Genomic DNA, 12,019 nt, shown 5'->3' with positions numbered 1-12,019 from the left:
AAAAATAAGGATTATTAATAAAGAAAATGTCTTTTTTAAAATTATTTTGTATAAAATATGTAAACACAAAAAAAATCATCTCTAGCTAAAAAAAAAAAATTAAATACTATCAATTGATTATATTTATTCTATTGTTGAAAGTAAACTTATCATTTTTAAAATATTTTTATTGATTTAAATAAATACTCTATTAAGAGAGTTCATACATATTTTTTTAAGATGCAAGTTTAATAGATTAATATTATAAATTAGATATATAGGTGTATTGATTTAAATCACATTATATAAAATAAATCATTAATAAAGCCTTAATCAGTGACAATAGTTTTAGTTTATAATCATAAAGTATATAATCTATCTCTAAATAAAATGTATATAAAATTAAAGTTCCATAATTATTGCAATATGTTCTTGCACAATTATTTTGTGATTTTAAATAACTCAAATAAATATAAATAATCACATGATAAATAAATTATTAATCAGGAATATTTATGTTCAAAACTCTAAAGTTTTAATTTGCTTATAAAACATAAATTTTACCTGCTTTTGATTATTTCATACTAAAATCATTATTTTTTAAAATATTTTGAAAATAATTAAGTACCATCACCCGAAAATAGAATAATTGACATTCGTATTTATTTTTAGATATATTTTTGATTATAAGTTTTTTAATAGATAATTATTATATATATTTTATTAATTGACATTGTCTATATATACAGAATAATGTAATATTGTCAAACATAATCAGATATTTAGTAAGTGACTATTTATAGATTGAACAACAAATGGCTTATTTAACTTTTTAAGCTCTCATTTTTACTTTCATTGTTAGCTTAATTCAGCTTTAAGTAACTTTGGAAAATTTATGGCTTTCGTAGATATCATTTTAAGCGAATAAATAATTTCCACATTATATTTCCCTCTAGCCCTTCAGCATAGAAAATTTTTTTTGGTACTTTTTATTTTGCATTTTGTGATATTTATAATTTATTAAAAATTTATCTTATTTTTTATAGCTCAAATTGTAATATATATTCTTCATATATATCATTATCACTTTTGATTAAAACTTTTGTACTTTATATTAATTATTCTCTTTTAAATTTTAAAATAATTGGGCTTTTGATCTCATTCATAAGTTGCTAAACAATGAATGATTTTTTTTGTTTTTTGACATGCCAAATCTGGATCTATTCATACTGTATAAATATATTTCAATAAATTTAATTAAGCGTTTTTATATATGCTTTAAAAATTCGGTTAAAATAAGCAATGATAAACAAATAGCTTATAATCTTGTGGGTAATGATCAAACGATGATCAATACACCAGTTGTAATATTGCATGGCCTTTTTGGTTCAAAACGGAATTGGAATAATGCTTCTCTATTATTGGCAAATAAGTGCAAAAGAAATGTATATACTTTGGATTTACCTAATCATGGTGACAGCTTTCATTCCCTGCAACCTATGAATATTTCTGAATATGCATCATCCATTGAAAATTTTATTATTAACAAAAATGGATTGAATTTGAAAAAATTCATATTGATAGGACATAGTTTGGGGGGAAAAATTGCAATGGAACTTGCCTTAAATCAAATTAAAGATGGTATTGTTGATAAACTTATAGTGTTGGATATTACTCCTATTTCTAAATCACAATTATCTAATGAGATAACAAATTACTTTGAGGTATTGGAATCTATCCATTTAGATAATTATTTAAAAAATAACAATATCAAGAAAGAGATAGAAGATATAATGAAAACTGCAGGCATAACTGATCCAGGAATTCGACAATTTTTATTAATGAATTTGTATTATAATAAAAACAAATCTAAGTATAAATGGAAATTCAATATCTCATCACTTAAACACAGTATTAAAGGTATGGATATTGTCAGCAATAATAGTTGTTTAGTTAAAACATTATTTATATATGGTGAAAAATCAAATTATGTTAATATAACTGATTTTGAATCAATATTTAAACATTTTCCAAATTGTCAAATTCAAAAACTAGACAATTCTGGCCATTGGTTACACATGGATCAGCCACAAGCTTTAATCAATATAATTGACACATTTATAAATTCTAAATAGGATAATTTTATTGAATAAAACTATTAATTCACTTATTTTATGTGTTCCTACATATTCAATCAAGTCTTAAACTTTTTATAAAGTTTAATTGAAAAAATTATTTATAATGAAGAAAAAGGTTTATTTCTCTAATTCATTACCTGAAGCTTCATAAGTATGACTAGAAAGTTGTGGACACTCTTTGGAAATATGTTTTCATTAATATCATTTTAAATTAACAAATTTCCTACACACCCCTCTACCTGCAAATTGATTACTATAAACAATTCAGAAGTGATAGCCCAAAAATATTTTTATAAAAAGATAGTACATCCAAAGGCATACTCTCTAATAAAATTTATGGGGAAAGCTACACCCAATAGTTCCCTCCCCCCTTTAATAGTAAAATCATTGCTTATTTGTTTTAAAAGATAAGTGCTAATAAATGGATGCATATTACCTAGATTTAATTAATAAATAATGTTATGTGTCTGTGTGCAGTGCTATAACGGAAATTCTTTAATCACATTACCTGTCAGATATTACAAGTTTTAATAAAAATGATTAAATCATATTAATAACCATTATAATTATATCTTACACTAACCTAATATTTCAAACCTTTAATTAACCCTAGCCCTGTTTAACTTTAAATATATTTCATCCAATTAAAAAAATTCCATGAGTATCAGATTTCTTGAGTTTGTTACATTTTTTGAGGAAAAGGATCGTTACTTGTTTTAAAAGGTAACTAATAACATTTTTCTTTTTTTTGGAGTAAGGGTAACTCAAAATGCTACTTGTTACTTTAAATTTTTCTCAAAAAATATAAAAAAAATATTTTTTAAAAAATTTTATAAATAATTTACGCCGAGTTATTAATTCAGATCACTCATCAAAGTTTTTATTTTATTTATTACATTTATTCAATTTTATACACTCGATAAGCCATTAAAATCATAGGTTCGGTTTATCCGGTGTAAATGGATGATAAAAATGAAAAATATTGAATACCAAGATTAAATACCATATTAATCAGACTAAAATATTAAAATGAAATATCTTATTTCACGAGAAATTAATAATATATTTTTAATTTTTTTTTCTCTTTTAAGGTAATATGACATTTAATTGATATGAACATTAAATCTCAATATTAATAGTAATTATTAAAACTTACACTAAAGATTTTAAATTAAAATCAGCCATCCCCACCCATAAAGTAATATAATTATTTTGTTGTTCTCGGGTATGGGCTTTGGTTTTGTTCAACTTTTTGGTATGCCTATAGACGTTTAATGTGCCTACAAGTACGTGTGACTTGCCCACAAGCAAGGGTTCCTCATTTTTCTCCCCTTAAATTAAATATCCAGTTTGATGGATTTTGAGAAAAGCTCTGTTGCATCCACAGCCAGAGGGCGAAAACGCTTTCATCACGTATCACGTAAAGAATGATCTCTCATTTCGTATATTTACCGACAAGAAGGCAACCAACCTCTTATTTTTATTGATTACACACTTCTTTCTAATTCCAAAATCATACCTGGATTTCCCTTATCTCCCCTTTATTTAATTGATGTCATTCTTAATCTCTTCGATGATGATATTATATTTTAGTAATCCTTATCCTGAAATTTTCACCACTAGCTCTTAGTATCATTGGAATTTCATCAATTTTTTTATTTAATTAGGACTAAAACCATACATATCCTTCTCTTTTAGTCCCTACCTTAACCAATATATTTTTAATCTATCTTACCCATATCTCTCTTTAATTTAATATCAACTAATCCTAGCATATTCCTCTAACCTTTTTGTACCAATCCTAATCCACATGTCTTTAACCTCTTTTCTACCCTAACATATATCGCTAACCTTTTTAATCCCTACACTAACCCATATCTATAACCACATTATTTATATCTCCATTTTAAGTTTAATATAAACTAACCCTAAACGATATCTATCTTACCTATAATTCTTATTTAATTCAGCCCATATATCTAACCTTTCGGTTCTTACTTTAATTCATATATTTTAAACGTTTTAATCCCTATACCTTTTTTCTAAGTTTCCTTCCAGTATAAGTTGGATTATCAAAATTTTCAAACTTCACAACGTGCTAATAACTTAAATGATAAAATAATTAAAAAATATTTTATTTCAATAATAAATATAAAATATTATTTTATATAGAAAATATAAAATTTATATTGCCCCCCCCCATCTCCTTTACACTTTTCTAAACGATATAAGCAAACAATCTAACTCATCCCTTGGACACCTTAATTAATCTCAGACCCCTGTTAGTTAACAAACTTTCCTATCAAGCCTTTTTCCTCCTAAAGAACTACTCACTATGAGATAAGTTTTCACTAATTCTTAAATATAGGGATCTCCTAACTTTTGTCGTACTCAATATCAAATAATTGGAATACCTCCAGAATTAAAATTCTTCACCGCTGGCTTCCGCCTCCTCTGCCTAGCAAATATGGTAGTAGAGGCATCCATTCTCCCCTGCCATTATTGATATTAGCTTTTATTATATTTAATTCTTCTTCTTACAAGTCCCCCCTTCATATAAAAAAAAGAATCGGGTGCCACTCTTATTGCTTGTTCTATTGATTACCCTAATCGAACGTTCCACTCGAAGTTAATTCCAATACTATCATCTCTAAATCAAGACTGGCTACAAATGGCATGAGGCTATCCCTAGCTTCAATCTAGGAAAGCAAAAAACTTAGAATAATTTCAAACTGGCGCCTAGGCGGGTACATAGCTACACCTTCTACTTACGTCGATTACGGACAAATCATGATTAACAAGACCACTATCCTTACAACCAATCTCGTCATTGCTAACCCCGTCACAGATCAATAAAAAAAATCCTGATTAAGACTTTTGATAAAGCTAATATACCGTATACCCTGGAACTACTTAGTATTTTCATTGATAGTTCCAAAACTTGATAATATCGTAATACCCTAGGTGCAATTATTTCTCTCTAGACTAGGAGCACACTTTCGACATCTAAGCCAAGTCAATTCTCATCGAGCCTTATAAGCCATATTTTAAAAAATTTATTTAAACCAACAATGTAATTTTTGTCACCATCGCCATTAATACTCTATGAAATTTTTATGGTGAGAGGCTTTATACAGCATCTACATGAGCGGGAAGGGTAAGAACAGTATCCTATTTTTTGAAAGGGGTAAGGAGTAGGCTGCTTTGGGAGTAAGGGGTAGGCTGCTTTAATGGTGGTAAGATAAATTTTTTGGGGGGTTATCTATTAAATTTCCAAATAAAACTTGCTGTTATCATTTCAGCAAGCTCATAATGCCATATTACTTAATTCATTGAAAATAATGTAGTTTTTAATTGAATTTATTATCTAAAAAATAAATTCTTTATATTCACAAAATATCGATAGTTGGCAGTAGAGATAGATTAATAAATTCTCTGAAAAGAGTATTAATAAATTTAAAAGGTAAAAGTAGTAATAAGGAGACAACGCCGCCAAAGGCGGCCAATTTTTTAGAGGAGGTAGGCAAAGGTTTTTGAAGGGGGTTTTCAGCCAGTGAAAATCTTGTCATGTAGACGCTGGATAAACAAATTTCAAAGGAGAAAAAGTAACTACCAAAACTTGAGAATCAGAATAAGAGACTTTATTTCTGCCAAAGAATCTCCTATGAGATTTGTCACTCCAATTTTCTTTTCTCCCTCAGGTGATTATCATCTCCATATATCGCCGGGGTGGCTTAATGGGTTAAATTTATGCATGGAAACAGAAGGACGAAGAAGGACGCAGGTTCAATCCTGGTAAGGAGCATAAAAACATTCAAGTTTTTCTTCGATGACTGATGTGTAAAGACATATGGTAAGATGAATTTCGGAGCTTAGAGAGGACACCCCGGTCACCGACAGGCCTGGACAGCCGGGTGCTAAGGATACCTGTCCAATAAACAAAATGAAGGAAACAAATGGAAATATGAATATGAAAGCTAGAGAGTTCTCTCCAAGCGACCCGCAGGGTATAGATCTCCATTTTGTGAAAAGTAAAGGTCAAAGCAAAGAAGACAAGATTAGCAAGTTTGAATATTGGGACGCTTAAAGGTAAATGTTGAACAAGAGAAAAGTTGATATAGCGTGCATTCAAGAGACGAAATGGAAAGGTCAGAAGACTTTAATGATTGGAGATGGGTATAAATTGTACTATAATGGATGTTACAATAGGAACGGTGTCGGAATCATCCTCAGTCAAGATCTAACCTCCACAGTAATAGAAGTCAACAGGATCTCTGATAGACTAATGAAGATAAAACTCTGCATTGGTCAATCAATACTATACATTCTTTCAGTATATGCTTCTTAAACGGGTTGCAAGGGAGAAGAGAAAGATGACTTTAGAGCTATCCTTGGTGAAGCTATAATGGAAATCCCTAAGGATGACCTAGTCATAATTGGTGGTGACTTAAATGCGCATGTGGGGAAAGCAAGAGATAGCTACAAAAGGCATCATGGTGGTTTTGGATATGGAGAAAGAAATGATGAAGGAGAGCACGTACTGAAATTTATGCAAGCCTTCGACCTTGCCTTAACCAACACCTACTATAGGAAAAAAGACAGTCATTTAATAACATACGAAAGGGGTACGAAAACACAGATAGATTACATGATAATCTCTCGCAGAAGATTAAGATGTAATAGACTGCAAAGTCATCCCAGGAGAAGATATCGCTGTACAACACTAGCTAATAGTCATGGATTTACACATCTCAAATAAATGCACTCAAAACAAGATAAAACTGGAACCATGCATCAAATGGGGGAAATTAAAAACAATGACAGATGCCTTTGCAATCAATGCAAAGATTGAAACAATAGATTCCTCACAAGTCAGTGAAAAAAATGTGGACAGACCTTTCATTCAGATTAATAGACACTGCCAAATGACACTAGGCTTGACAGGGGGAGGCAACAAATCATACAAAGAACTATGGTGGTGGAATGAAGTGGTACAAATCACTATAAGGGAGAAAAAACCCCTTTATAAAATATGGTACAAATCCAAAAACCCAGATGACAAGACAAGATACAAAAAATCCAAGAGATTAGCTACAAAGGCGGTGGCTAGGGCCAAATCTATGGCATATGATGAAATGTATGAAGAACTACATACCAAAGAAGGGCAAAATAAAATATGCAGATTAGCCAAACAGCAAGAAAAGAACTCTAGGGATATAAACGGAGCTCCGAAAGTAATCAAAAATAAAGATGGGAAATTGATAATAAAAGAAAAAGAAATAATGAATAGATGGAAAGAATATTTTCAGGAGCCTCTCAACTTTAATCCCCACATACTACATCTAGACGAACACTCCCCATGTCAATACCTTGTACAACCTATAACAGAAAAAGAAATAATCACATGCCTCAAGCATATGAAAAACAACAAAGCTAGGGGTCCAGACGATATTCCAATAGAAAGCCTTAAAGCACTAGGAGATGATGGAATACATTTCCTCACAAATCTATACAATAATATACTGGGAAATGAATAGATACCTCAAAAATAGAGATTGAGCTATCTAGTTCCTATCTTCAAAAATAAAGGGGATCCACACAATTGTCAAAATTATAGGGCATAAAACTAATGTCACACTGTCTAAACTAAAACTATACAAAAAAAATAATAGAAAAAAGATAATCGAAATAGGAAACTCAGTTTGGCTTTATGCCTGGAAGATCAACAACTTATGCTATCCAGTAAATTAGGCAAATGAAAGAAAAATACAGGGAAAAGAACAAAAAGCTGGTGTTTCTCGATCTAGAAAAAGCCTTCGATAGAATCCCAAGAAAACTTATCTGGTAGGCGCTACGCCACAAAAAGGTTCCCGAAAAATATATAAGAATAATACAGGATATGTATATGGGCCATACAACAATGGTCCGTAGCACAACAGGTACTTCAGCAGGCTTCACAATAGCTGAAGGAGTTCATCAAAGGTCGGCTCTCAGCCCACTTTTCTTTATTACAGTAATAGATGTATTAGCACAGTCTATACCTCAAACAGTCCCGTGGAATATGATATTTGCAGATGATATTGTGATACTTGCCGAATCCAAGGATGAAATGAAAGAAAGTTTAGTTAGTTGGATAAATATCCTAGAAAAGCACGGACTAAAAGTAAATAGAGAAAAGACGGAGTATATGGTGATAGGAGGAGATGAAACAGAGAGTATTGATATGAATGAATGGCAGATATCGGCAATTGAAAGCTGCAAATATTTGGGCCCATTATACAAACAAACGGCACAATAGAAAAAGAGATAAAGAGTAAAATTAATCAAGGGTAGTTAAAGTGGGGATCTTTATCTGGAGTGCTATTTGACAAAAGAATCCCACACAAATTAAAGGGAAAATTTACAGTTTCATAGTACAACCAACTATTCTATATAGTTCGGAAACATGGCCAATCAAAGAATCAGACGAGTGAAGTCTACAAACTATGGAGATGAGAAAGCTAAGGATTATTGCTGGGGTAACAAGAAAGGATAAAGTGCGCAGTACAAGAATACTAAGTAGTTTAAAGGTAGTGCCCATTAAGACTAAGTTAATGGTAACCAGACTTAGGTAATATGGGCACACAGTAAGAAGGCCTATGAACTATATAGGAAAAAGGTTGAGAGTTTAGAAGTGATAAGCAAATGTAAAAGAGGAAGGCCAAAACTTCAATGGGGCCATAAAGTTAGAGCCAATATAAAGAAGTATAAATTAGATAAAAGAGATTGTATGAATAACATAAAGTGGAGAGAGATGTCGAAGGAGCTTACCACCGGAAAAGGTGAAAGCTAAAGAGACAAAAAAATTATTTTTAAACATAATTTCTAGTCATTTATTATTTTTAGTCATTCTTTTAGTCATGTTATTAGTAATATTCCCCCACATTCATGCATTTTTTACGTGATACGTGATATAGCCCTTTTGTCCTAAATTATTTAGTTACCTTTTTTATATAACTATAATCTATCATAACCAGTCAATAATAATATTTTCGCAAATACATTATTTAACTTTCAGATGTCAAACATAGATATGATATTAGGATTATTATAATTAATAGATAAATAATTTTAATTATAAAAAATATAGATACTTTATGATATTTAACAATATTTTGTAAAAGAAATTAGCATTATGATTAATAGAAAAAGTGACTATTAAAATAATTACGTAGCTAAAAATAACTTTTTAAGATACAAACATTTGATAAATATTACTTCGTCATTCGTAATACCTTATTTAAATTTTTTAGAAAAATATAATTTTTTATAAAGTTCGATCTTCTGTATTATGCGGGCGTTTTTTAATATTTAATTTCAGACAATTTTGTTTATGCTGTGTGTGTGTCCAAAATATTTTAAAAAAAATCAAATTCACAAAACTTTAGAAACTTTCTTGTAAATAAATAAATGCTATTTTAAATATAAAAATTAAAACATGTCCAAAATGTAAGCTAGAAATATAAAGTTCAAAAATTTAACATAACGGATTCATTAAAATTTTCGAAAGTTTTGAAGATTTTCAAATATTTTTTAAAATGTTTGTGGAAACAGCCTTATGAAATTTTACTTAATTTTTAATTTATGTAAAAATTTTGGCATAAAAATGAATATAAATTAAAAATAGTTCAATATTTCAGGGTAAAATTTCTGAATTTTATAGGGGAGTTACTTTTTAGGGTAGACCGAAGCCATGTGGCAGATAGGTTAAATGGCCCACGTCCATAATTTTTTCATCTTTCGAGTTAATTGTTTAAAATTTGATTAATAGATGTATTTCCATATACATTATCTTCCATATGTTTATATAGTTGTGGGAACCTCACAATTCAAAAGATATTGTCTAAATACATTTTTTTTTCGCACAATTTTTTACGAATCTTTTGTTTGGCACCTTTAATTTTGAGGAATAGGTACTCATTCAAATTATGTAGGAGGCATTTTAATGTGGAAACTGGCGAATAAACGTAGTCCAAGGGTTCCAAGTTTATCTAGAAAAATTTCTACTTCTAAGTTAACTCAAACCCATAGACAAGGGATAACATGACAAATTTATTAAGCAATCATTTTCCAATATTCTACAAAATATTTTGCCTGTGAAATCTATCTTGTGAGAGATCTTTTCATCTTATGTAGGGTCTTTCTAATCCACACCAGGGAACTCATAGTCATGTTTAGAAAATTTAATTTACTAAAAAAATATATTAGCCCATCAACATAAAATATCTTAATCAAGAGTTACATATGTGTCAGATATTTTTAAGATGTTTTGTACTAATATGCGATTTATCGGCTAAATTTAAAATATGGGCTCAAGTAGAGCTGTTTAACAACATTAGAGGCAGAGTATTCGGAGATAGGAGATTAAATTTTTATTGGCTTAGGGGTTATGGGGTTGGGGGGGGGGGGGGGTGTAGAAGTTCATGGTAGGTACCATTTACTTAAGTAGCGCTCTTCGATTGAAATAAGATAAATCTAAAGCCATGCATCTATTAAAAAATTTAGAGAAAAGGCTTCCCAACAATATGACCCGATTGAATTGAAAAGGTTAATGCTAATATTAAGTTAGGGGCCATAAAATCTTATTTTGCTTGTGCATTTATTCCAATTTCGTCATTTTTTCTCTTTCATTTTAAATTTCCTCTTTGTAATTTGATATTTTTTTGCTAATTTTGATTTGAATTTCTCTTCCCCCCCCCCTTGCTAATTTAGATTTTCATCCTTCATCGTTATTTTTTTATTTAGATTTCCTTTTTTTCTTTGCTTTTTTTGAAAATATTTTGAATTCTCTTTTCCTAGAGGTAAAAAGGGGTTTTATAAGAACCGCCGAATTTATTTTCGCCCCGGGCGGCCGAAAGTATCTGCACGACCCTGAAAAAACCTTTTTGAGAATATGTGGATTTGATTATACCAGAATGATTCAGAACTTTGATTACATTCATGTAGGAGAGACCGGGGTAAAATGATTGGTATTTTGCATTTTTACCATAATATTTTGAAACATTAACAAACAGAACAAATTATATATTTATTAGTAGTTAAATTCCTCATCTACAAAATAAAAATATAGTGTAGCTCTCTACCTATACTTTAGGAGCTGTGATTAATTATATGAATTGTGTCATTTTCACCTATAGGGTAAAGTAGGTAAGCATTGAGGTAAAATGGTCAAAATAAAATTGAAAGTAACTATATTGTTTAATTGAACAAAATATTACAATTTTGACAGCCATCCACTTTTAATAATATAAACTAATCAATACAATACCGGAATTTAAAAAATATATTAAAAATAGCACATTCTGAATGTGCCCATTTTAGGCACATCTTGCATTTAAATTATTCTTCCTCTTTGCACCTAGTCATAAAATTTTATTACAAATAACACACAAACAATTTATTAATGTTCCTTTTTGCACAAAAGTATCTTTTTATATGGTGTTGACGTTAATATACAAAAATGATATTTTTTACAGTTTTAATCAGACGGGACATACCGTTTATCCATAGCATCTTTACCCCAAGGTGATAATTATTATATAAATCGTTATTGCGTGACCTCTAGTAAAGCTATAAATTTCCGATAAATTTTATTTTAATACCCTCCTTCCTTCCTTCCTTCCTTCCTTCCTTCCTTCCTTCCTTCCTTCCTTCCTTCCTTATAGCTTTATGGAACATCATATATACAAATTTTTAAATTCTGATCCTTATTATATCTTGCTAAAAGCACAAAAATAACTAGAGAGTGATTTTTATAATTTTTGGGTAAAAGAAAAACGATTTTTTTGGACAAAATATGTCAAACCGGGAAAGTCTTTCAAAAGACGAACATAGGTAAAAAAAAATTATTATATATAAATATA

The 12,019-nt window shown here is 29.7% G+C and overlaps 2 protein-coding genes across 3 annotated transcripts in view; one reads left to right on the top strand and one right to left on the bottom strand.

Moving 5' to 3' along the window:
• LOC135927573 (unextended protein-like) overlaps nucleotides 1-583 on the bottom strand; it is a 29,531-nt gene extending 28,948 nt beyond the window's left edge. Inside the window, exon 1 of one of the 2 annotated variants that reach the window (XM_065463647.1) lies at nucleotides 544-583. The gene's annotated coding sequence lies outside the window, so the exon portion shown is untranslated. The remainder of the gene's footprint in view (nucleotides 1-543) is intronic. The other variant, XM_065463646.1, reaches the window with a different exon arrangement.
• Nucleotides 584-1,159: 576 nt separating this feature from the next.
• LOC135926280 (sn-1-specific diacylglycerol lipase ABHD11-like) lies at nucleotides 1,160-2,149 on the top strand. The gene has a single exon (XM_065462087.1). It carries the CDS (start codon nucleotides 1,185-1,187, stop codon nucleotides 2,112-2,114), a length of 930 nt encoding a protein of 309 aa, XP_065318159.1. The 5' UTR covers nucleotides 1,160-1,184; the 3' UTR covers nucleotides 2,115-2,149.
• Nucleotides 2,150-12,019: the final 9,870 nt, after the last annotated feature.

This window comes from Gordionus sp. m RMFG-2023, chromosome 3 (genome assembly GCF_954871325.1).
Source record: "Gordionus sp. m RMFG-2023 chromosome 3, tfGorSpeb1-WG-v2, whole genome shotgun sequence".
Lineage (NCBI taxonomy): Eukaryota > Metazoa > Nematomorpha > Gordioida > Chordodea > Parachordodidae > Gordionus > Gordionus sp. m RMFG-2023.
The sequence above is the reverse complement of the archived record's forward strand: the minus strand, read 5'-3'. Positions and strand labels throughout refer to the sequence as shown.